At 40.3% G+C, this 26,821-nt stretch overlaps 1 protein-coding gene across 1 annotated transcript; it reads left to right on the forward strand.

Annotated features, from left to right (window-relative positions):
- Nucleotides 1–513: 513 nt before the first annotated feature.
- On the forward strand, nucleotides 514–26,558 carry AVIL (advillin). Its single transcript, XM_015820645.1, has 19 exons — nucleotides 514–579; nucleotides 2,409–2,483; nucleotides 3,558–3,754; nucleotides 4,578–4,686; nucleotides 4,807–4,917; nucleotides 7,052–7,257; nucleotides 8,331–8,409; nucleotides 9,249–9,347; nucleotides 12,003–12,156; nucleotides 13,282–13,382; nucleotides 14,292–14,429; nucleotides 16,050–16,208; nucleotides 19,531–19,710; nucleotides 20,058–20,203; nucleotides 21,215–21,359; nucleotides 23,264–23,452; nucleotides 24,059–24,127; nucleotides 25,536–25,646; nucleotides 26,445–26,558. The coding sequence occupies exons 1-19, from the start codon at nucleotides 514–516 to the stop codon at nucleotides 26,556–26,558; spliced, it is 2,448 nt and encodes an 815-aa protein (XP_015676131.1).
- The last annotated feature ends 263 nt before the right edge of the window (nucleotides 26,559–26,821 follow it).

Consider the following 26,821-nt stretch of genomic DNA (forward strand, 5'->3'; position numbering starts at 1 on the left):
CTTTCATAAAACTCAATTCAGCAAAAGACCCATGAAAGAGGGACTTCTTCAGTTGTTCCTTAAAAAATAAAATAAAAGGGCGGGAGCTGACTGGTCCTCCAGGTGCAAGTTATTCCAACATGAGGGACTGCCACTGAAGACGCTACTCCAGGGGTCTGCAATCTTGACAACTTTAAGACTTGTGGACTTCAGCTCTCAGAATTCCTCAGCCAGCTATGCTGGCTGAGGAATTCTGGGAGCTGAAGTCCACAAGTCTTAAAGTTATCAAGGTTGCAGACCCTTGCACTACTCCATAGGTCTTAACCCACCAAACTGTCTAGGGATGACTACTTGCAGCATGTTCTCCAAACCAGGATGGGGAGCCTGGAGTGAAGACAGGCCTTTGTGGATGATCAGTGACTGACAATGCTCATTCGATGGATGATCTCTCTCAGTGGTTTCATGGGGATGCTAAAGAAGATATCCTTGTTCTTGCTTGGCAGGTTGTGGATATTCCAAAGACTGGAAGAGAGCATGGCCCTGACCAGCGCCTTCAAGGCTGTAACCAATATGCCTGGACTGATCATCTGGAGAGTGGAGGTGGGATGAATGCAGCTCTTGCCATGTTCATTTGAAGGTTTCTTTCTTCTTCCAGATTCACTGTTGAATGTTCACCATTTTGTTCCATATTGGGCCTCTTTAGAACCTGACATCTAGGAAGTGACAATCCTAGCTAGATTGTAAAAGGCGTTTTATAAAATCATATGATTGGTCTATGGGCCGGTTTATTCACCTGGAGGATATCCGATGTGTCTGAGATTAAATCTGAATGTTAAATGTACTCTTCCCCCCCCCCCACTGTTCGATGAGTAAAGTTTATGAAAATCACAGACTCTATATAAATACCATTTTTAAAACCCCACCTTGCAAAATATGTATAAAGTAGGCACAAGGGTCTTGTAGTCAGCTTCTTTTAAAATCGAATGTAAAAGATTCAGGGTGCTTATGTTTTTGGACAGAATTAGATGACTTTTGCAGGCAATTCAACACCTCTCTCCCCAAATTAGAGAATATGTGGTGAAATATTCCTAGTGTAAGAACCTAAATATGTCCGTCACTGACCTCTTTCCCTTTTTCCCATCTGGCATTTTAGGAGGAAATGAAAACAAAAAAGTCACATTTTTCTACAAAAGGTCTACCTTTCTGCAGCATCTGACTGTAGCCAGAGCCAAAGAACTAACCTAAGGCACCCATATTTGATTTTGGATGCAGAATTTATCAGTACTGGTAGTCCTCAACTTACAACTGTTCATTTAGTGACCGTTCAAAGATACAACGGCACTGAAAAAAGTGACTTAAGACCATTGCAGGATCCCCACGATCATGTGATCAAAATTCAGACGCTTGGCAACTGACTCGTATTTATGATGGTTGCAGTGTCCCGGGGTCGTGTGATGACCTTTTGCGAGTGCAGTGATTCACTTAACAACTGTGGCAAGAAAGGTCGTAAAGTGGGGCAAAACATACTTAACAACTGTCTCACTTAGCAACAAGAATTTTGAGCTCAATTGTGGTTGAAAATCAAGGACTACCTGTACAGGTGGGATGGGAATAGCTTTGAAGTGGCTGTTCTTATTGTTTGTCATTGCATTGAAAACTTTGCAATTTATTGAAAACTTTCCAGATGTCTATCAGTAAATGCCACTCTATACTTTCTGATCATTCCTTAACTAGACAATTAAAGCCAAAGTAAGCAACAGAAAGGTAAGTCTAGTACACAATTAATTACAGTAGAAGGAAGCTGCCCTGAATACACTGATTGGCATCGGGGATGAGGGTTGTCCACCAATAAGTCAATAAACAGACACATTAACATCGACCTAATTTACCAACCGCTGAGAACGAATCAATCCCGAAGGCAGCATATAAAACAAACAACCAGACACCCCACCACACAGCAACAAAAACCACACCCACAGACCCACAAGAAACCGGACCACGTCTCAACAACAGCCAGCCAGTCGAACAACCCAAAAACAGACCATGACTCAGAGGCAAACAAACAAACAAACACCATTTGCATCACACAGATGATACTTAAACACCAAAGACTGTGGCCCAGCAACAACAACCAGCCAATCAAACAGCCCGAAACCAGACCATGACTCAATAACACCACACCAATTTACATCACCCAAAAAGGTATTTAAAGGCCAGTGCTCTGACAGACGAGCACAATTAAAATTGCACTGAAGATGTCCCTCCGAATGGAGATGAAACGTTTGCAGCCAAATCACCAATCTCAGAGATCAAACCAACAGCCCAAGGAGGGATACTTTTAGATTGGAGAGGTTGGACAGAGACCCAATGGGTCAAGATCTTGAGTGAAGCCATGGACACATCTTTTAATGGTATGTTCTTCTTTCCAGAATATGGATCTAGTATTGGTGCCTCCAAAAACTCATGGCAGCTTCTATGAAGGCGACTGCTATGTTCTCCTTTCAGTAAGTAACTTGAAAGTTGGCTATGATGCATTTCTGTATAATATAACTTTTTGTGTTTGATTCAATATGCCAGATACTCAAAAAACAATACTAGTCATAGGCCAAACACCAAATATTACAGTGTCAGATGGATACGAGCATTTTGCCACATGTATTGTAATTGTATAACATCAGAAGAAGAAGACAAATGAGCCAATTCCTGAACTGATTGCTAGAACTGGCATTGAAGAGCACTATCACAGTTCTGACTGACGAATCCAACCGATCAAACATCTTCGAGACATGCCGATCTCTCAATGTAAAACTTTATTGAGTACATCTTTTCGACACGTATGAAAGTAAAACCAGTTCTGGCAAGACCCCACCCAACCCCATATAGTAAAAGTATGGAATTCTCCCTCCTCCCTCTTGGTCAGGTCACGTTGCTCAACTAAGCGGAAAAATATTGTTATGAGAAAGTGTCTCTGGGTCTGACCAGATACTTGGTGCTCTGTCCTTGATTCTCATGTTCTGGCTTCTTGATCTTTGAAGTCTGCATTCCAATTCCTTTCCCTCCTTCCAAGTTAATTGGCAAGCTGAGAAGCGATAATTGTCGCACCAGCAAAACCATGCTTCGAAACTTGACAAGCGCAGCAAAGGAGGTCTTTACTCTCTACAGCTGATAGTTCTTCAACCTTTAGAGAAGTATTTCTCAACTTTGGCACCCAGAGGATGTGTAGACTTCGACTCTCAACTGGTTGGGGAATTCTGGGAGTTGAAGTCCATACATCTTCAAGCTGCCAAGGTTGAGAAACATGCTTTAAACTTGGAGTTTGAACCTCGGATTATCTGCAAATAAAGTTCTGCCATTGAGTTCTCTAGCAGTAATATTGCTGTACCACTAGGATTAAAAAATATATATATTTGGACTTTAGGTACAAACTCATAGGAATAGTAAGATGGAAACATCCCAGATAGTGAGATACTTTATTATTTATTTATTTTGAAGGAATATAAAAGGTACCGGTACCCCAGTTTTTTACAATAACCATGTATTCAGCTTTATGTGCCTCATAACCGTTATCCTACCTGCAGACCCGTAAATCAGGCAGCGTCCTCTCCTATGATGTTCACTACTGGATTGGAAAGTGCTCCTCACGAGATGAACAGGGCTCTGCTGCCATTTATACCATCCAACTGGATGACTATCTTGGTGGAGTCCCAGTGCAGCACCGGGAGATGCAAGACTATGAATCTCAGCTCTTCAAGGGCTATTTTAAGAAAGGGATCATGTGAGTATCTTGATCTTTGCCAAAAGGCTGAGAAAGTCATTTTGAGAAGAAAGCCATGGGGGGGTGGATGGGGTGGGGTAGGCTTTCTTTAATAGTGAATATGATGTGTGTTTGTGTGCACATGATGGCTGGGGTATTTGCTTCAATGTCAGTTATGGCATTTCACACCATCAAATCGCTGAATGATACTTTGAAGTGCTGATATTGCGAATAATTGTTTTCTTCCCACAATATGCCCTTTTGCTCTTATTAGAAATATCTGTGGGCCGAGTTCAAGAGACATGCATTACTTAATCCAACCACTAGATGGAGATAGTCAAGCCACAGTAGGTACCGTATTTAAAAACAGCCTTTCCCACTGTGGACTTGAAACATCCTCCGCCCATCCTCGACAGTAATTGACAGAAAACTATACTAGTGGAAATTGGCTGTCCCTGTTCCTGATCTCTACCCCCTCTCCACTTCCTCCGTTCCCAGTCACTGCAGTCTCCTGAATTCCCCTGAAACCATTAGCCACAAAGCCTCATGCACACAGGTGGTATTAGTTGTAGACAGTGCTTTTTTTGTAAAAAGAAAAGGTGCCAGAACTCACACACATCATACAGCCCGCCTTGCCTATCCTACAAGATTCCATCCCAAAAAGGTGCCGAAACTCAGTTCTGGGCGTTCTATGACAAAAAAAAGCCCTGTTTGTATAAATCTCTAAGGGTCATCTTTAGCCCTCTTTAGCATGAAATCAAAATTGAGTATTTTTAACCCTCAGTAACTGTTATCCACTTTGTCTGGCTATCGTATCCTTTCCCTTTCCCTTTAACTTGGACAGTTACAAGAAAGGAGGCCGGGCATCTGGCTTCAACCACACAGAGACCAATGTCTACCATGTCAAGCGGCTTCTACACGTCAAAGGAAAAAGGAACATTATGGCCAGAGAGGTGAGCCTGAGCCCCAACCATGGTTTGACTCCTATATTTCACATAAGCCACATGCTATGTGTCAAGAGACTGCCTCTCTTGGTCATTCCCTGTCTGCTCTTGTACGCTCCTCATCTGCAGGTGGAGATAAGCTGGGACAGCTTTAACCTTGGTGACGTGTTCCTTCTAGATTTGGGTAAAATCATTGTCCAGTGGAATGGCCCGGAAAGCAACAAGCAGGAGCGGCTGAAGGTATTGTTTTACCGCCGTCCAAAAGGGTAGCAGGATGGCTTGGATTGGGGAACTTCTTCTCCTCTGAGAGTCTATGACAGACATGTCAAACACAAGGCCCGGGGCTGGGTGCGGCCCTCGAAGTGGTTTCATGTGGCCCGCGAAGCCATCCTGGAAACAGTGAGGGAACGGCCCCTGCTGCCTTGGCACTTGCCCCAGTCCCACCCCATTCTGCCAGAGACTCTCAGATCTGTCCCACTCCTGCCCAGGCCCCCACGGGCACCCTTGATGCAAATGATGTAGAACTGGCCACACCCACCCAGTAGGCCACACCCACTTCATCCATACCCACCCATTAGGCTGCACCCATTCTGGCCACATCCACCTGGCCCCCCAAGGGCAACCGCAATGCTGATGCAGCCCTCAGTGAAATCAAGTTTGACACCCCTGGTCTATGACGTGTGGGAATTTTTGCAAAACTTTCTCTTTGCTTCTGTTGTCCCTGGGTCAGATCTGTCCCTTCTTAAGGTCCTATTGGCCACGGAGTGGAGAAGAAAAGAATTTGATTGCCAACGATTCTTCCCTCGGAGAAAAGAGGGGAAAAAATTGTAAGACAGATGGAAGACAAACACTCCTTTGTTATATTTGTTCCAATAGCATCACGAACCTAGGTTGTTTTAATGTATCCGCTTCTGTGGATGTGAGATATAGAACTTTCTTTGAGCTGGAAACCTTATTCCAAATCCAGAAATTACGAGGATCAAAAAATGGGGCTGTCCCAGACTGAAAACTAAATTTAATATTTAAGGAAATCATTTCCTATCACTTTAATATAAATTAAATCAATGTCCTTATCAAGATTAATTTTCATGTGTTTAACCATGTCTCTCTCTTACTGCGTGCAAATGAAGATTTTAAGGGTGGCATTTAGTGTTGGGTGGAGTCCTTGGTGCCCTCTGAGCTTGGTGGTTTTCTTGCAGATGTTTCATTACCGAATTAGGTAACATCATCAGTGCCTAGTATGGTAATGAAACATCTGCAAGAAAACAACCAAATTCAGGGAGTAACAAGGACCCCACATTTCAACCCTGAGCTACAAATATTCCCTTCTATTTAGTGTTGTTGTTTTTTTTGGAGGATCACACTTAAGGCCTTTGCAGCTACATGGATCTCTAGAACTCCATCTTGTGTATCTGTGGTGTACATGAAGCTACAGAGAGCTAAAAGAAATTATGAAGTGAGCTATATCTGCTTATGGTAACGCCATGGCAAGCATAACTCGGAGGAAGAGTGTATGGTTAGGATGCAAAAGGTCTTGGGTTCCATTCCTAGCAACTTCAGAAAAGGCAGAGACAATTTGAGGTTATCTGAAAGACCATCTCTTCCCTGAGGGACATCTACCAGTCCCATCAGGTCTGCAGAGAGTCGTGCAGTGGGTCCTGTCTGCAGAGGTGTTCCATCTGACAGAGACAAGGACAGGGGTAGGCAACCTTGGCTCTTTTATGACTCGTGCTGGCTCAGGAATTCTGGGAGTTGAAGTCCACGAGTCATAAAAGAGCCAAGGTTGGCTACCTCTTGTCTAGGAGGTGAGTCTTTTTTGCCATGGCATTCACCTTCTTATACATAATCCTTCCTGTGGTGAGGCTAGCCCCATCCCTTATGGCCTTCCACAAAGTTCTCAAAATGTGTTTGTTTTCAGCAAGCCTGGAGATCTCCTGGTAATAGGAAAGCTGCATGCTGGTTATATTGCATGTAAACATATTCCCTCTCAAGGTCTTCTTTATCAGTGTTTATACTTTTAATGGGTTTACAAAATGTTTTAATTCTTGGTTTTACTGTACAGTCATTTTGGGTGAGATGGCTGGCCCCTATAACTTTGACAAATAATAAATAAATAAATTTCCTAATACAGTACATAGAACAGGGGTCTTCAGACTTGGCCCTTTTATGACTTGTGGACTTCAACTCCCAGAATTCCTCAGCCAGCTGGCTGAAGAATTCTGGGAGTTGAAGTCCACAAGTCATAAAAGGGCCAAGTTTGAAGACCCCTGACATAGAGAATCAATGCCACCCAAGATCCACTGAACTGAGCTAGACTGGCCAATGGTCCAATTACATATGAGGCAACTTCCCATGTCCCTTCTTTCTTTATTAGGCTATGCTTCTTGCCCAAGATATCCGCGACAGAGAACGTGGAGGCCGTGCTGAAATTGGGGTCACAGAGGGTGATGATGAAGAAGCCAGTTCAGATTTGATGAAGGTGTTGGAGAGTGAGCTGGGAGAAAGGACTCACGAAATTGAACCTGCCGTTTCTGATGAGATGGTGGATCAACAGCTGAAGGCCAGCCTCTTCCTCTATTGGTGTGTTGAAAATTTTTTACTCGTGGCCAAGACTTGACCATAGGTGTTACTGATGCAGCCGTTGTACAACTAGGCTCGACTATGAATATAAATTATACTTCCATTGAAAAGATTTTATAGTACTCATAGATGGAGCTGGATTGGAAGAATACAAAAATTGCCAACTTCAGCTTTCAACAACACTTTGAAAAGGAAAGGAAAATGAGATTTGGGGGAAACTGGAGGACCTTGCATGGAGGCCTGTAGTATTTGGTATGTCAAGGCAAGGAGAGAGGAAGAATGAAATAGATGGCAACTGAAGGGAAGGGAAGTGGAGCTAACATGCAGGGTGATGGTAGAGATAGATTAATGCCAGCCAGGCAAGAAAAGCTGGAATAAGTATGTCAATCTTGATAAAATAAACCTTGATAAAATAAACCAAATTTGTAGATCTGTGAATGGTTTCAAAGCCAAAACCAAAATTATCTCTGAAGCTACTGTAGTTATCTTTGAAACTATCTCTGAAGTTTATTAGAACGTCTTCACTGATGCTACTTACTTGATAGGATGCTATTTTCCTAGAATTTTTATTTTATTTTAAATACAGATTTTAAATCTGTAAAATTATAGTCAGATTGTAACTTAACACACATTTTTGCTCTATGTCAGGGATATATACTTGCTGAACATTCACAAATCATTCCACCGTGCCAGATCATAGTTAATACAATCAGAAACTAAATACCAAGATATTAAAACAGAAAAGGAGCAGTAACATCTCTCTGGATAGATTCACACATGCTTATACATCAGTTATTTATAGTAACTCAGTTGGTCCCTGCATTAGAGATGAAATGGTAATTGTTTTTTTTTGAAATGGGAAGTATTGATATAAGTATTTGATTTGTAATGGTTAATTTACACTTAATCAATCAATTTACATTTACCTGTGTGACCTCAGAATCAAACTTCACACTCGATACTCTGGAAAGAATGAATCAACTTTGTAAGGAATTCTAAAAGAAATAGTTAAGGAATTCTGCCATTTCCAACACTCAGACTCACCAACCAAGCAATCTTGTCTTCTTTTCTAGTGTTACAGACGCTGGAGGGCAAATAGAAATTACAGAAGAAGGCAAACGTCCTCTCAGGCAGGAATTATTAAACCACAATGTAAGTCTAAGATTGACATGGCATAATAGGTGGTGCTAAATTGAGCTTCTTAGCTCCAAAAGATCAACAAGAGTAGCCTGTTGGATTATTACATAAAGTGGATTGAAGCGCTACATTCTTTTGCTGACAATGTTTTCCTAGAAATATTTGATTAAAATCCAAACATATGGCAAACATACGAGGCAGTGTTTTGGCACAAGATTTGGGAGACATAAGTTTGTGTTTGCTATGGTCAATTTAATCACAGTTTAGTCACAAAGCCCAATTTTCTGCCAAATGATATTCTTGGATATTAACCACACAAAGATTTGCGCAATTGGCTAGGCTAAAATGTGACTGGCCGAGTTGTATCTCAGTGGGTTGCGCGAATATAGCTGGGAATACCTGAATGCTACAAGTGGAAATATTTGTACACTTGTCTGTCAGTTGCTGCTCTCTACAATAAACCTGACCTTATCCTGCTACCACACAAAATATATCAAATATTTTTTGCTCGCTGTCCAATTTAAGTTTGGCATTAGAGAGGGGCCTTAGTTGTGCTTCAGCCTTTGCTGAAGAGGGATTTCTGGTAAGACTAAGACTCCTGCTTTAAAACCTTGGAGAACTGAGCCAGGTAGATGAATGGCCTAAGTGTGTAGAGGCATTTTCTTATAGTCTGTTTGTCAGGGGTGTGGGCAGGAAATTAGGATACTTAATTTTCATCAATTTCCCAATGACTGGAAAACCAATTCAGTGGCCACTGGAAGCCATTTTTGCACTGATTTAAACTTTTTTTTTTTTTGCAATAAATGATTTAAACTATTTATACTGTGTTCTTAACGATCTCTTTTGGGCCTTAGGATTGCTACATTCTGGATCACAGTGGGATAAAAATCTATGTCTGGAAGGGAAAAGGGGCCACCAAGCTGGAGAAACAAACAGCCATGTCAAAAGCCCTGGTATGGTGGAACAATCCAACTCAACTGTCTGCTTCCCAATTCTCTCTTTTTAAAATTAGATTCTAAATAGATTTCTTAACAAAGTAAAGCTTACATGCTCCAGGTGCTAGTGATGTGAAATATTTAAAAGAATTATAACTCACTTGTGTGTGTTTAAGATCAGTGTTAGTTCGCAACAGGCTCTATTCTAATAGAACAACACAAGCACAAATGGACAGCCATTTGTCTGGAATGGTATAAGGTTTCCTGCCTGAACAGGGGGTTGGACTAGATGACCTCCAAGGTCCCTTCCAACTTCTTCTTCTTCTTCTTCTTCTTCTTCTTCTTCTTCTTCTTCTTCTTCTTCTTCTTCTTCTTCTTCTTCTTCTTCTTCTTCTTATTATTATTATTATTATTATTATTATTATTATTATTATTATTATTATTATTATTATTACTATTATTATTATTATTATTATTATTATTATTATTATTATTATTATTATGGATCATCGCACAGTCAGCCAGATGTTCAGACTGGATTTGGCATTTTGTCTACCTATCGAGTCCTTACCCAGGACCTGGGCTAGGCAGATGTGGATGTTTGATGGTATTACAGATATCGTCGCAGGATGGAAGCAGTTCCTAGTAAGGCCACCTTTTGCAATTGACTAATAGCGAATTTGTCAATGCCAATGGTGTTCAAGTGGTGCTCCAGTTGTTTCGGGATTGCACCCAAGGCGCCTATTACTATTGGTATTACCCTTGCTTGCTTTTGCCACAGTCTTTCTATTTCTATTTGTAGGTCTTTGTATTTTGTTATCTTCTCCAGTTCTTTCTCGTCTATTCTGCTGTCTCCAGGCACTGCCACGTCCATTATCCAGACTTTTTTGTCTTTCTTATCGACAATTGTTAAGTCCGGGGTGTTATGTTGCAGGTGCTTGTCTGTTTGAATTCTGAAGTCCCAGAGCAGTTTAATTTTATCTTTTCTATGACTTTCTCTATTTTATGATCCCACCAGTTTTTGCTTACAGGCAAATGATATTTCTTGCAGATCTTCCAATGCACCATTGTTGCTACTTTGTCATGCCACTGCTTGTAGTCAGTCTGTGGGATCTTCTTGCAGCAGCTTACCAGGTGGTCCACTGTTTCTTCAGCTTCTTTGCATGGGCGGCACTTACTGTCTGTTGCTGTCTTCTCAATTTTGACTTTATATGCATTTGTCCTTAAGGCTTGGTCTTGTGCAGCCAGAATTAGTCCCTTGGTCTCTTTCTTCAATTTTCCTGCTCTTAACCATTGCCAGGTCTTGTTATTATCTGCTTTCCCAGCTATTTTTTTAATGTATTGGCCATGTAGTGCTTTGTCTTCCCATGCCTCTATTCTGTTCTTCATTTGGTCTTTCTTGTAGGCCAGTTTGGTCTCTCCAGTAGACAGTAAGCCTTCCTGATATACTAATTTCAGTGCATCTTCATCGTCCTTCAGATATTCTTCCAAAGCCATTTTTTCTTCTTCAACCATCTGATGTACTTGCAACATTCCACGCCCACCCATTTGCCTTGGTAGATAGAGTCTGTCAATGTCACTGCGTGGATGAAGGGCATGATTCATTGTCATTATCTTTCTGGTCTTCCTATCCATTGCTTTTAGTTCTGCTTGAGTCCAGTCCACTATTCCAGCTGTGTATTATTATTATTATTATTATTATTATTATTATTATTATTGTTGTTGTTGTTGTTGTTGTTGTTGTTATTATTATTATTATTATTATTATTATTATTATTATTATTATTATTATTATTATTATTATTATTATTAAGCCTTTGCTTAATAGTACATACAGTGATCACTAGATAGAGCAGGATCTTCCCCAGGCCAATTGTATGCATGAACTACTTGCTCAGATCTGCCCAGGGAAACTCTGAATCAGCCCTGTAAGACAGCAGAGTGAGAATCTTATGTAGCTTTGTTGCCATCTTGTGGTTGTCTGGAGTTTTGCAGCCCAGATATGATAATATGTCTAAGAAAAATTGCCGGAGAGAAAAGGCAACCATATACATCTATCATACTTTTCCCCTTTGAGATCTGCAGTGTTACACAAACAGCAGAAAAGAAGTAAGACATAGTAAACCAAAAAAAATACAGCATATGGAAAAGGAAAGAAAACACAGGTATATTTGATTTATACTATCACTATTCACTCTACTTATTTGGAACTTTTGCTCATGGCAAACCATCTTTGCTTGCACCCCATCCATACTCTCCTTTGTGTATTCCCTTTTATTTTTAAAATTTTTTGTAGAGTTTTGTCAACTCTGTCCAACCACAATTTTCTTCATCTTCTTTTCTTCGACCTGCTCTCCTAAATCATTATTTCTTTACGACCCAATCACCTCAAAAGACTTTTTTCCTCTGCTGATCACTGATTTGGATTCAATCCAGGTTAATTCATCACCCATTCAAAAGGCTTTCTTTTATCATACACACTCCAGATATACTCCATTCTCATGGCATTTGACTTACTCACCCACACAATTCTCACTTCCATAGAATCAAGTCAGCAGAATCATACTCATATACAGTAAATAGCTATTTTCACTTCTGTTATCTAATTTGGCAGAACAGAGTTTAGTATATTGTAGAAACAGAGTTGTTATGCCATTTGTCTGGTTCCTGTAGGAATTTATTAGGAAGAAAGGCTATCCTCCCAGCACCAATGTGGAGACTGTACATGATGGAGCAGAGTCAGCCATGTTCAAGCAGCTGTTTCAGAATTGGAAAGTCCAGGAACAGACCGTAGGGCTAGGAATAGCCCACAACGCGGGAAGAATCGGTAAGAAAGATCTTGTGGCTGAATATGATGCCGTCGTATGCCATCTGAATAGAGAATTAAGTAACATCCTCATCTGACTCTTTCCTGCAGTTGAAACCAACTTGTAACAAAGGCTACAGGGCTACAAAAATTCAGACTGCCATTAGATGGCACCAAAGAATTAGGGCTCTCTGGGATTTTTTGCTGTTATTTAGCGATCACCTCAAGTTATAGAGAGTAAATCTGGTATGCTAGCTAAGTGCTGGGCTAAAAACCAGGAGACTAGTCCTCCCTTGGTCATGAAAGCAGGCTGGGTCCTGCTTTGCAATCCAGAGAACCTCACAAGGATCATGTGAGGAAAATAGGAGGTGGAAACATTATATGTGACATCTTGAGTTGTAGAAACTAAACGTAGAATCTAAATCTAATGATTTCCATACTGAAATTATCTTATCGACATGATTTGGGGATGGATGGATTTTTTAGGATGAGAGCATGAGCATTACATGCACACAGACACACCCACACAGACACACACCCACACATGCCACTGCTGTAGGCTGGAAGTATGAATTGGGACCCTCAGCTGCTCAGTCATCATTCACCTCTGCACAAATCCTTGCTCCAGCCCTCAAAACAGACAGTGACAATATCTCTCTCTCTCTCTCTCTCTCTCTCTCTCTCTCTCTCTCTCTGTGTGTGTGTGTGTGTGTGTAATGATATTCTGTTACACCATGTGCAATATTAATCTCGGTATTAAATTTCTTATCAGAATTTTAGATCGTGGTCTCCTCCCCCCCACACACACTTTTTTCCCCCTTTAGGATAAAACACTAAAGGGTAACTTGCTCTGCAAACCACATGCCAGAGGCAGAAAAACTATGAGCTGTCAGGGGTAACTACAATTCCCCAATTCCTCCCTAATATTGCAATTCTCAAGAGGAAGATACTGAGTGGCTCAGCAATCTCTGGAGGGCCACCTATCCTTCTTGCCTAATTCAGGCCCATCTGATTTGCGATGTGCCTCTACTTAATCATGATCTTTAAATGTTTTTGATTTCTTTAATTTCACCCATCTTCCTGTGAGAGCTTGCTTTCCACCTTACAGAGCTCTGGTCTAAAATGATCCCCTCCTTCCTTTTCAAGCTAAGATGAGCCAGGAGGGATTTGACGTTTCGGCTTTGCATGCTTTGCCACAGCTGGCAGCCCAGGAGAGGATGGTAGATGACGGGGAAGGAAAAGCTGAGGTGAGAGTTACAATTTCTGTTGTGCTGTGGAAGCTGGATTTTCTTTGCTGACTTTCTTGTGAATATAAACCAACTTTTCCCCCCCTGTTTCTTAAATTGAATTTTCTTGATAGGAAATAGTGAATTCTGCAGGCACAGAGATGCCGTTTTGACAACATAGCACTGTCATCATGCCAGGCATTATATATTCTGAGCTCTGTAACAGCACTCTGTGATGTCATGCTGACCACATGACCGTGGAAAGGTCTTCGGATAGTGCTGTCTCAATGGCCTTGAAATGGAGATGAGCACCACCCCTAAAGTCAGCAACGACCAGTGGAATAAAATCCGCAGGGACTCCCCTTTACGTTCCTATTATATAGACTGACTATAGAATATGAGTGTTCGTCTCTTAGCTTTTGACATTTGGAGGGATCCATATCTGTGCTTCTACATATGTAAGGTCACAAATGCTAGAATGTTGGAAGCGTGAAAAATATGCCTGCCAGAATCTGGTGTGCTTCCAGATGAAACTATTAATGTGCAAACACATTTGTCTTCTTCACAGGTTTTTACTGAAAGTCCAGACAGAGTTATCATCAATTTCTAACTATCCCACATTTTCCTATCATTTCATATAAGTTCTTTTTTTTCATTGCAAGTAAGGATTTATAGGAAATATCTATAATACCTATGTGGGTCTTGACATGTTAGTTAGTCAACAGGTGTAGGTAAGGTTGTGCATCCATTCCAACTACCAGTCCACAAAGCAAGTGCCTTGTGTTGTTGTTGTTATTGTTGTTGTTGTTGTTGTTGTTGTTATTATTATAATTATTATTATTCTGGACTGTCTCAAGAAGTCAAAAGTTAGGAAGGCTACCTATTTTTTCCAGCAACAGCTATATGTATCCTTTGTTTCGTCACCTCTAGGTCTGGAGGATTGAGAACCTGGAGTTGGTACAAGTGGAGAAACAATGGCATGGATTTTTCTATGGTGGAGATTGCTATTTAATCCTGTATACCTATGAATTGAAAAATAAGCCACATTACGTACTTTACATTTGGCAGGTAGGTGTAGAATCTCAGATGTAAAACTTCTTCACAGGTTTCCCAAAGGTGCTTTTTCAAAAGGCAACTGGACTTCCTTGTTTTTTTCCTTGAGGACATTTTTCTTCTCATCCAAAAAGCTTCTTCAGTTCTTGCTTTGAACTGAAGAAGCTTCTGGGATGAGAAGCACAATGTCTTCAAGGAAAAAACAAAAAAAGTCCAGTTGGTTTTTGAAAAAGCCTCTTTGGGACAACTATAAGCTGGATGACTGAGAATCTCTATAGACATTCTTAACAGGTCAATTTCTTTAAATTCAGACCAGGACTGAATTGCCCTTAATTGATATAATTGAACTACATTTCAAGATTTACTTATTGCTCATTCCAACTATCCCAAATTCGGTAAAAGTGGGTTTTGTTTGGGTAATAACACATGAACCTATCACAACAGGGATATTTAAATTGACTTAAAGTCTGCTAAGGGGTTTGGGGTCATGAAGGAAAAAAATTGGGAAGTACTGGCTTATACACTAGGCAATGAAAGAATTATTCTCCAAGGCCTAAGAATATTTAGGTTGCACTAGAATTTGCCATAAAGTGATTTGTTTCTTTGAGCCTTCCCTGAATCTTCCTAGGTCCACAATATATATTAGCAATTTCAACAGAACGTCCTCCATAGAGTCTATGGAGATTCTCAGTCATCCAGGTATGGTTGTCCCAAGAGCTGAAGAAGCTTCTTGGATGAGAAGCGAAACATCTTCAAAAAGAAACACAAGAAAGTCCAGTTGCCTCCTGAAAAAAAGCACCTTTGGGTCCTCCATATGGATGGCACTGGAAACCCTGATTTGGAGCCAGATCTGGAACAGGTCCAGATCTTTATTTCTGTGTCATTGCTGTCAAAGCAAAAACATCTGATGTTAGCAGTGTTCAATTATGTTAGTGCCGATGTTATGCTTCTCGAATAAAGATTCTTTAAGGTAAACAATGCCTCGAAGTTCTTTGAAGAGTTTCATCTGTCGGAACCATGACATTTGCCTTGTTCTAATCCTCCCCCCACCCCTCACATGTCTTTAGCACTAAAGGAGAAAAAATAAGGATAAATGTCAGAATTTCACTGAGACAACTGATGTGAGGACAGAGAATTGGATCAACCCTTTTCAAGTTTGCTGATTTCATCATAGTTGTCTCAACTATGATAAAATCATAGAGACTGAGAGTTTCCACAGACATCTCATCATAGTGTTTTACAACTGAAATGTCAGAGCTAGTTGGGAATAAAGATGTTATATCTGCTTGTGAAGTAGATTTATATCATCTCTTGCAATTAATCCAAAGTGTTAGTAGCTACTCTTATAAAATCTGAATTCAAATCTCTCTATAACAAGCTTAGATAGACATGTAGAGATTTTACCTACATAAAAGTTTTGTGAAGTAGATTAGACAGAGGGATCCTGATGTTACCATCAGCCAGTGATTATAAGGCTAAATGAAGATTTGAGCCCAGATCTCTCCAGTCTAATTCCAAGACCGCTAATGAGACATACAAGTGGTAATTCTTAACCAATGTACTGTAGGTGTAAGATGACAATAGCAGCTACAGTTGCTTCCAACTTAAACCATGTGATGTTTTCTCTGGGTCCAGGGACACCATGCAACAGTGGATGAGCTTGCAGCTTCAGCATTTCTTGCCGTGCAAATGGATCAGCAATTCAATGGGGAACCTGTGCAGGTCCGAGTGAATATGGGCAAGGAGCCACGTCACTTCCTGGCCATCTTTAAAGGCAAGCTTGTTATCTTTGAGGTAGGAAATGGGATCATGCAGCATCTGCTCTCCCGCAAAAATCAGGGACCGAAACACAACATTTGATATGCAGCAATGACGATACCCATAGAAGATAAATATTACATTTACTGCAGATCTGACACTCAGAGAAAATTGATGCAAAATGTTTATTCATGGGAAGGGGGGAGGTTTGCCACCGAGCTGATTGCCAAAATAGATAATTCATGCTCAAAAACTGCTGGAAATGCAATAATCAGGACTGGCTCACTTTTTGTGCACAATGACAGTGATGTAAAGTTCAAAGACTCTAGAAGATTGACTTTTTTCTTCTCACCACTAATTTTCTCGTTAAACATTTTCTCAAAAAAGTGCACAGAATTGGCTCTCTGGATGATAAAAGATACCAGGCTACCTTATGCATCTTACTGATAATTATAATTCCTTTCATAGAGGAAAGGCAGACTAAGATTTGTGAACATGCTTCAATGTCAAAAAAATAACCTTGCATTTAAATAACTAATCTGTTAATGGGTTTTTTTTTAACCTAGAGACCATTTATGGAGTATAATTCTGCATAAAAACATGTACCTCATCTGCAGCTGACTTTTCCTAACATAATTCCTAACTTTAAAATAATAGATTTTGTCTGATTCAGGATAATAAGGATGGACTTCCTTAGCTTGGCTAGAAACTCCCACAAGCTACTTATTCAGATGGGTGATTTTTAATTACATTGCCTGCCAACACTCATTTAATTTGATTTTGACAATAGCTTTTAAGCAGTGGATGGTAAGACTGGAGTTGACATTTTATCCCTCGTGAGCTGTTACATTTTGGGGTTGTTTTTTGGGCTTAGTTTTATCCTATGGAAAAGCTATGGAAAAAACTGAATCTGAGATAAGATCTAGGGCAGGGGTAGGCAACCTTGGCTCTTTTATGACTTATGGACTTCAATACCCAGAATTCCTGAGTCAGCATAGCTGAGTTGAAGTCCACAAGTCATAAAAGAGCCATGGTTGCCTACCCCTGATCTAGAGTTAGCAATCCCTGAAATCTAATTTAGAACAAGCATGACGTTTTCTTTTTGCTCATGGGAAAAAACTATGGGACGAATATATTCTGAGAAAAAAAACTCTTGTACTTAAGCTTAGAGTAAGGATCACCTGAAGTCTAGGGACTGACAAAGGACTGTGATGGTTAGATTTAGCGTGCTTTTTTATATTGAACACAAAGAATCTCATATTTCCCTTTTTGCTCACCTTTCCTTCAACGCAAAAGCTACGGGGGGGGGGAGAGATTTCAATAGAGAATCTCCAAATAATTAGGGTTAATATGCCCTGAAATCTGAGCTCATAACATGTGTGAATGTTACATTTGAAGTACAAAATAAGTGGAACTCTTACATTTGCATGTTGCATCTTTAATTTTGCACTTGGTGAAAAGCTAGGACAAAAATTGAGGGAAGGGAAAAATCAGCCCTTAGGTTAGGGTTAGACTTTTTTTGAAGTCTGGAATCAAAACAAGTGTCACAAATTCAGGATGCCTTAATAGTGACAGTGGGTGTTTTACCTTTCTATTTTGACTCAGTTTACATCTGTGGGAAACCTATAGGAAACAGCCATGCAGAGGAAACTCTGAACTTACAGTTAAGATTAGGAGGCTTTGAAGTCCTGACTCAAAATAACTTTTTGACAATTAGAATGAGGTGCCTTTTTAAGTACAGGGGGCCTCATACATTTCCATTTTATCTCACTTTTGCTGCAGGGGAAAAAAACATTCTGAGGTGGAAAATCGGTACTTAAGGGTTAGTTTTCCTTAAAGTCTGAACTCAAAACAATTGTGACTGCTAGCTTCAGAGTAACTTTTAACGGACAGTGGGATTCTTTCATTTTTGTTTTGATTCAGTTTTCCTCCTGGGGGAAAAACAATAACAAACAAGCAAATAAATAAAAATAAATCCAACCCCTTTTCAAATAAAGACTGCAATTCTAGGTAGCATTAGGCTTCTCTGAAAATGATCATGAGAGAAATACCGGATGACATTTTATGGATAATGAGCTTGTTATGTTTGCTATTTGACTCTGTTTTGCTCCTGGATAGAAGCTGTGGGAAAAAAAGCCACACAGTATAAAAGAAATGATTTAGTTAGCCTCTAGTTAGGTGCTCCTGACACTCAGGCTCCAAAAGGGATTGAGAGATAGCAACAATTGTTTCTTGGGAAACAATTATTGGATGGGGGGGGAATTGTATGGGTAAAAACCTCTGCTAAGGCCTCGGCTTGTATTGTCATATTGGCTGATGGATTTCAGAATGGGTCTTATGTCCTTTTAGTTTAGTCATGTCTGTGAAAGAGGCAGGTCTTCCATCTGGGTTGAAACAAACAGAAATAAGTTATTTTCAAGAGATTACATATGGAAGAACAAGAAGCAATGGATGGAAATTAATCAAGGAGAGAACAAGCCTAGAACTAAGGAGAAATTTCCTGACAGTGAGAACAATTAATCAGTGGAACGGCTTGTCTTCAGAGGTGGTGGGTGCTCCAAAACCAGAGGTTTTTAAAGAAGAGATGGGACAGCCATTTGTCTGAAATAGTAGGGGGTTGGACTAGAAGACCTCCAAGGACCCTTCCAACTCTGTTATTAAGTAACTTATTGAATGCCTGGAACAAATACAGGAAAGGAATAAACTCAAGAGTTTTCCTTTCTTGCCTATAAGTGTCTATGATGAGGAAGATACTAAAGAAGTAGAAAGGCAATGATTTGTTCAGATTAAAAGATTTTATTATGAACAGGACAACATTCAAGGTCTTTTGCTACCTGGTGCGCTCCCACACGTCACTGGTTTCAATAGCTTCAAATAAGCAGCTCAGCAACAAAAGAATATGGTGACAAATTTGCATAATTCCAATGACATTGGAAAATAAGTCATCACAGAAAAATTTTGAAAGTCATAATATCCATTCCATCCTGAAATATATTTTATTAAATTTTGATTGATTATGTGCCATCAAGTCAATGTTGATCCTTAGTTACTACATAGATTTTTCTCCAGAATAACCTAACCTGGTTCTTCAAGTCTTCCAGTGATTGCATGATAAATGAAAATTATTCAGCCAGTTTTAACCTTATGAAATTGCAGATGATCTTGGTAATAAAAGTTTAAATGACATGGTATCTTACAGATGTTTCAGCCTACAATTCCCAGAATCCTTTGCCATCAGCCGTGCTACCCAAAGCTGATGGGAGTTGAAGGTCCAAACACCCAGAGGGTGCCTTTTGCACCACGAATTTGGTTTGCAGCAAAGTTGGTTTGTTCTTCCTTTTTGTCACATTCTCTGCAGGGCGGGACATCCAGGAAAGACAGAAATGAACTGGAGCCTCCAGTGAGGCTCTTCCAAATCCGTGGAATAGAGACCTTCAACAGGAAAGCCGTGGAGGTGCTGGCTTCTGCTGCTTCTCTCAATTCCAATGATGTCTTCTTGCTGAAGACACAGGGAGACCATTACCTGTGGTATGGCAAGGTGAGACCAAGAGCTTTAGAAGTTGAAGGATGAGAGAATTTCTACATTATTAATTAATAGAAATTAATAGAATAGAAATTAATTCTATTAATTTCCAAGCCCTTAAGACAACGGCCTTTATTTTACTACTTTTACATCACAAAGAAGGGTGTACATTCATACATGCACAATTAAAATAAAATGATTATTTGGCATGCAGAATCTAGGTTTTTAGGGAAGAGGAGAATTCATTGATTTTTATTTAAGAAAGTTTGAGAAGAGATGAAATTGGATAGTATTTCTAACAATGGCTCTACTTCTCTGTGTTTCCCCCCCCCACTTCTGTGGTTCTGTGGTTTTCACGGCAGGGTTGTAGTGGAGATGAACGAGAAATGGCTAAGGAGCTGGCTGCTATTATCTGTGATGGACTTCAGGAGACTGTGGCTGAGGGACAAGAACCGGCTGAATTTTGGGAGCTGCTCGGAGGCAAAGCCCCTTATTCAAGTGATAAAAAGTAATGACTTCTAACTCAATCATTAAATATTTTGATCTTCTTCACTAAGCCTGTTCACTAAGCCTAGTGCAGGGGTAGGCAACCTTGGCTCTTTTATGACTCGTGGACTTCAACTCCCAGAATTCCTGAGCCAGCCATGCTGAGGGGAAAGGGAGAGGTTTCCAAGCTGAGCCATGCTGGCTCAGGAATTCTGGGAGTTGAAGTCCACGAGTCATAAAAGAGCCATGGTTGCCTACCCCTGGCCTAGTGTGAAGTCTTCCAAAGAGGCCATTTTTATTTTACGGGGCCTTTAACCGGGCCTTTAACTCATAAACTGAAATTATTTCTGTAGCTATTAGTTATTATGCTCTGTATAATTTTTTTTTGCGCTTAATATTTATGTTTGATGTTTGAATTTGTGTATTTGTACACTAACTCAAATATTTAAGCGTATTTTACTGGAAACCTGACACATTGATTTTAAGGATTTGGTAGCACTTTTGAAAGATAAATGGTTAAAAAAAAAACAAGAACTAAGGGATGAAATGTATAAAGTACAGCTGAATTGAGATTTTTTTCAAAAATGATTCCATTGGCAGGATCTTCCCACTAGAGTTCAACCCAAAATGCTCTTATTAATAAAAAGAAGGACCACCAGAGCAGATTTCTTGAGGGACCCTGAGGAAAGCAGAAAAGCTTCACTGGGTGAAAAGCTTCCTCCAGATGCAGTAAACTATTTCATCCATGAGAGATTTCTGCTATATACAACCTAATATAAATAAAAGAGGTCAGGGAAAGAGTCAGCTGACCTGCGGCTTTGTTATCCAGCCTCCATCCATATAATTTTGGAGCTTCTGTAAGTGAGATCTAGAGCAAGGGTGGAGGATTCGTAGCTCTCCAGATGTTGTTGAGGATGCTCCCAGTGTCCCTCGTTATTTGCAGGGTTGGTTGGATCTGCAGGGACAGTTCAGCCACCTCAGTGGTTGCCCATCTTGAAGGATCTAGGTCACCTAATCCATCTTTGTCTTGCAGACTGCAACAAGAGATCCCTGATCATCCTCCGCGGCTTTTTGAATGCTCCAACAAAACTGGACGCTTTGTGGTCATTGAGATAACTGACTTCGCCCAGGATGATCTGAGTGAAAGTGACGTTATGCTGCTGGATACTTGGGACCAGGTGATATTTGGGAGTGCCTAACATTTTTTAGATTTGCTGTAGTTCATATCTCTGATTTCCACATGTTTTAATCTTGTTTAATATTAGAGAGTTAAAGGCAATTTTTGACACCTTAGTTCCTTTTAGCACTAGAGGCTTGTGTTATATCTTAAGATACATAAAAGATAGGTGATAGATAGACGATAGATACATAGACACATAAACAGTTTGTGTTTAGAGGTTGAAGTGAAAATTTAGCTAAACGCAGAATAGCAAAACCATTAACTCCAATGTTCAATTATTTCCATCTCTAGAGCATGCAACATGCTTCTCTCCACTGAAGCTAAATGCAAGGAACTTTGTAATGTAGCTCTGTTTAACTAAGACATCATGTCACAAGATATATTGATGGCTATTAGCTTGGATGGACTTGAGGGGACTCACAAAATCATGGAGGAGAAGGCCTTTAATGACTATTAGACTTAAGTACCCAGTACAACCTTGAGTAGCAGACAGCCTTGGTTCTTAAGTGGCAGCTCTTAGGAAGGGGGTGGAAAAGGATTAGCATCCTTGTGTGGATTTTTGAACATGTTGTTGGTGACACAGAATGCTGGGCTGGATGAGATGTTAGCCTGACCCAGAAGGGCTCTTTTCATGCTCAAAATGCTGTTAAGCTTCTAAGATAACAAAATCAGCTTCTCTGACATAGGCTTCATGAAGGACAAATAGGATACACAATGAAAATAGCCACGGGCACATTGCCTTCCTAGGTAACTAGTTTAATATATATATGACAGTCTGGGATAGGGTACAACTGTCACTGTTTTTCTGTGTTTCTAAAGCTTACATGAGCAGCTGGTAGCCTCTACGAAGGCGGGGGAGCTCTTATAATCTAATGTACTGAGGAAATTTCTCTACAGACAATGCAAACCATGTTTTGAAGTACATGGTAGGGCAAAGATAATCTCTGTCTGCAACTCTTTAAAGCATCCATATCTTTCCTTATGGCTGCCCTCTGCTGCCGCCGCCATGATTTTACTTATTTATTTATTAAATTCATATGTCACCCACTTCAGGGAATGAATGAATGATTCAGGAAGGGAAAAATGTTGTTTCAAAGAGCTGTGGGCACAAGCTGTGTGTATCTCCACATTCTAGAGCTGCTTCTTTGGAAATGAACTTGAATTATTACATGGCCCTGTTCCGTGTTTAAGAGAAGACTACCATTTCCTTTCATCAGAATTCATGACTGATGGCCCTTCAGCTAAATTCGGACACCTGATTGGAAAAATATTAAACTTGGGGAAAGTATTTTTGTTGTCTGGGAATGAGGAACTTGTGGCCTCTCTAGATTCTCCTGCAATCTTGGCATGGGATAGCTAGACAGACGTAGGATTTTAATTGGAATGAGGTGGGGAAGGGAGGGGAAAAATATAGCTTGAAATCTTTTGATGTTTGTGAGTTCAGCAAACTCCCACTCAGTTGTGCTATTTTTCCAAAGGATCACTTAGTGATTTATCTCAATGTTTCAACAAACACAATGGGATTTTAACACAATTGGTAATTGATATATTAGAAATTGGTCTCATATGTAATCTGCGTTTGATAACCAACCTTTATAGCCAACCTGTATTTCCCCTCACTGCTTCCTTATTTAAATGCTGTTTTAGTCTGGCCAGCTATGCATCTGCTGATGTGAGCCGCAACTCACAACAGCTTGTGCCTGTTAATAAAATGTGTTAGAAAAGATAAAAATCATATTCTTCTGATTTTTTACTACCATAGACTCTTCCAACAGCACTAGTCATAAAACTAGTCATAAAACTCAACAGGTTCTAAAACTCAGGTCTAGTTAGAGTCTTTTGCTCATCTTTTGCTCAAGTTATTTGAAAACTGCTGCTCTTCTCCCCTTCCCCTCACCCCAGGTGTTCATGTGGGTTGGCAAAGAAGCCAATGAAGTTGAGAAGAAGGAGGCATTGGCAACCGCTCAGGAGTATCTGCAAACCCATCCTAGCGGGAGGGAGGTTGACACTCCTATCCTGGTGATTAAGCAAGGTTTTGAACCACCCAACTTCACTGGCTGGTTCCTGGCTTGGGATCCTAACAAATGGAGTGTAAGTGAAAGCTACAGAATACCTAAAAATATACTTTATTTTCTGAAACTCTGGGGATTATTACATCAGCCCTGGAGTGTTTAATTAAAAGCCATCCGTATATGACCTTTTAATGTGGACATTTAGTGTTGCAAATATTTATTTTATCTATTTATCATATTTAAGAATGAGCCATCTCCCTCGGAGTATTATTAGTATTAGAAAACGTACTTGTACATCCAAATTTTGTTAGGTGAATATAGAATTTCTCCATTTAATGTGGAAAGATAATTTATTCCACAACCTATAATATAAGCTATGCTGAACGTTCCTAGGGTTAATATACCAGTACTTCTTATCATTCCACTACAATACACTTGTAATAAGGGACTGTCAGAGCAGAAGTTCTTCCTTGACTATTCTTTTTATTGGGAGGAAGGGCATTTAAAGCACCTCTTGAACTAGTGTGGTATGACCAGGGTTCAGTACAGACTGGGAGACAGATTTTCTCAACTTCTCAGTTGAGAATGACTCTCCTCCACCTGCATATCACAAACTCAGATATCAGCATTCTTATTTAATTGGTGTTAACAACTCTTTAAATGATGGACTTTTGTGTTTTTGTAGGAAGGGAAGACATACGAGCAGCTGAAGAAGGAACTGAGAGATGCCAACGACATGATCAGAGTCGCAGATGTAAGTTAGTTTGCTTATACTGGAAAAACCATTGCCCAAGTTTAAGCAACTGCCCGGAAGAGAAATTGGAAGCTGCTGTATTTCAGTCATATCCAGTCACTGAGCCCATGAGCCCAGAGGTGGAGACCTAACAGTCCTTCAGATGTTGCTAAACCACAGTGCCCAAACAATACCAGGCATTATGGGAAGATACTAGATATTACAATTCAGTAATACCAAAGGCACACACGTTCTTCACCTCTGATATATCCCTGTATTTTCTATAGTAGCTCTCCAGGGCCTCAGACAGAGAGGCTTTCTCAGGAGCTGCTTCCTAAGATCCTTTAAATGGGAAATCCTGGAAACTTAAAAACTGATTTGCCTGGGGGCTTTGGTCCATGTTACGGTAGATACTTCACCCCGCAGCCTTATAAATCAACGCAGCACACTGGGCTCAGACTGATCCACTTTGGTTCACCTTCCTCTACAAATCTCCTCTTAGCCTCTTCAGTACCTCAGTTAAGGTGGCTTTGGATTGATGATATGTTTTTGAGTTGCCTGTGCAAAAGCTGTTTCTAAGCTTGTGTGCTGCTAAAAGATGGTGGCAGTGATAGAATAATTTAAAGCTCCTGTTAAGGCCAAAGGCTCTATTTTCAGAGAAGGGTTTCCACAACATCCTACACAATTCATTATTTTTCCCCAAACACCTTTACTGGGGACCAGCTGTTCTGCTTAATCTCTGCATCAAGCACAACTTGTCCCCAAAGCAGAGAATCAGCAGGAAAAAACACTGCATACCTAAAACAGTGGGAACATCAATCAATCAACCAATCAATCAGAACAGAGCTGTAAGGGACTTTGGATGTCTTCTAGTCCAGCCCTCTGCTCAAGCAGGAGACCCTATACCATTTCAGACCCTATACCATTTCAGACATGGAGTAGAAAAGGTGATTCTTACCCTTTAAATTAAGCATTTGGTATTTAACAATGAGATATGACTAAATCTTTGCAACAGGATAAAAGAAGGCACCAGAAAACATTAACCTAGAAGAGGGATGGGGAACCTATGGCCTTCCATGTGCTTAGCTACAATTTCCAGCATCATTTACCACTGATAGGTATCTAGGGTTGCATCTGGAGAGGCCAGAAATATCTTTTTTTTTCCTGCTATGGAATGTCCTGCTTAGTCCAGCAACCTCTTTCAGTGTCTCTCAACCTTGGCAACTTTACGATGTGTGGACTTCAACTTGGGAGTTGAAGTCCACACATCGTAAAGTTGCCAAGGTTGAGAAACACTGCCGGATGTTTTGGGAAACCATTCTAGCAGGGAAGACTGGGAATTGTAGTTCCATTTCTTTTGAGGATACCAGAAGGCTGGTCCACATGAAAATTTCAGCAAGCTTTTAAGAATCTGCTGTGCTCTGTTTAGGATGACAGACCTGAAACCCTGAGCAGCAGCAAGAGTCCAATCTATTCTCTAGAAGTTCTGCTCTCCAGTCTGGAGGACTTACCCGAAGATGTGGATCCTGCTAAGAAGGAGGTGAGTCCTATCAAGCATTTGCCATGGGCCGAGAAGAGTAACCAGACTTTGTCTCAAAGATGCCATAAGGACATCCCTTAAGCATATTGCTTTAGAATTGAGGGGCAGGAATTACCATTTTAGACTTGCAGGTAGTATTTTCCTAATTCTCATGGCTGTACAAGCCAGCTCCAAATATTTTGGGTTAAACCTAGTAACATATCAGGCTTCTGAAGTCATAAACAGCAGATTAAGAGATAAACTCTGACTTAAAACACACACACACACACACACACACACACACACACCACAAATAAGGATTTCAGAAGCTTGAATTGCAACTCAGTTGCCAAGTATATCTCCCCAAATTTCATGTATCTACAAAATTAGCATATCAGGAAGGATTCTAGCTCTAACTCTCATTGAAGGCTTTCTCTTTGCCTCTTACAGTCAGCCTGCAGATAGGTAACTAGGACAGTACGTGTTAATTCCTTTGTCACTGCATCAATCCATTTTTTTAGTCCTTTGCCAGAGGTTTCTCATGACAACCATATTCTAAATGGCATCAATTAAATGTTTTTCAGTGCATAATGTTCAGTGCGGTAAGCCCTTTACATTTCAGTCGGATAAACTATCCAGTGTGGTTTCTCCCTGCCATCAAAATAAATCTCTTAAAAGCAATTGGCATGATTAATTTAGTCTGGTGGGATCCGTAGAGCTAATATTTTTAACTGAATTGGGAGAAATCCCACTGTTTCTACACTCTGCTCCTGCCTCATCCTTCTTACTCATCTCTTGTTATTTTTTCCCCATCCATAGAATTTCCTGTCAGATGATGATTTTATGAGAGTCTTTGGAATCCCCCGGGAAAAGTTCATTGTCCTTCCTACTTGGAAGCAACTTCACATGAAAAAAGAAAGGGGTCTTTTCTGAGGGGGAAAAAAAAACCGTGGCATTTATCAAACTCAAAAAAAAAAAAGAGAACCATCTTTCTTGGGTTTCTCTTGCTTTGGAGAAGAAGCCAAGTCCAGAAGCAGCTTCCTTCGGGAGCTATCTTTCTTTTAAGAGCGTATCCATATAGGGCCGAAGTACACTCAGAAAGTTGTTTTCATGTATTAAGGGCTGCTGCTACTGTCCAGGAAGTTTATTCTCCCTGCTGTCATCAATTACCCACTCTCTAAAGAGCCTGTTAGCAG

This window comes from Protobothrops mucrosquamatus, unplaced genomic scaffold, assembly GCF_001527695.2.
Source record: "Protobothrops mucrosquamatus isolate PMUCROS unplaced genomic scaffold, P.Mucros_1.0 scaffold_155, whole genome shotgun sequence".
Taxonomy (NCBI): domain Eukaryota; kingdom Metazoa; phylum Chordata; class Lepidosauria; order Squamata; family Viperidae; genus Protobothrops; species Protobothrops mucrosquamatus.

Coding starts and splice junctions, on each gene's coding strand:
- AVIL (XM_015820645.1), top strand. CDS start 514: ATGGCCCTGACCAGCGCCTTCAAGGCTGTAACCAATATGCCTGGACTG. Junction 9,348..12,002: donor CAGCCATGTCAAAAGCCCTG/GTATGGTGGAAC, acceptor TGGTTCCTGTAG/GAATTTATTAGGAAGAAAGG. Junction 21,360..23,263: donor TGCTGGATACTTGGGACCAG/GTGATATTTGGG, acceptor CCCTCACCCCAG/GTGTTCATGTGGGTTGGCAA.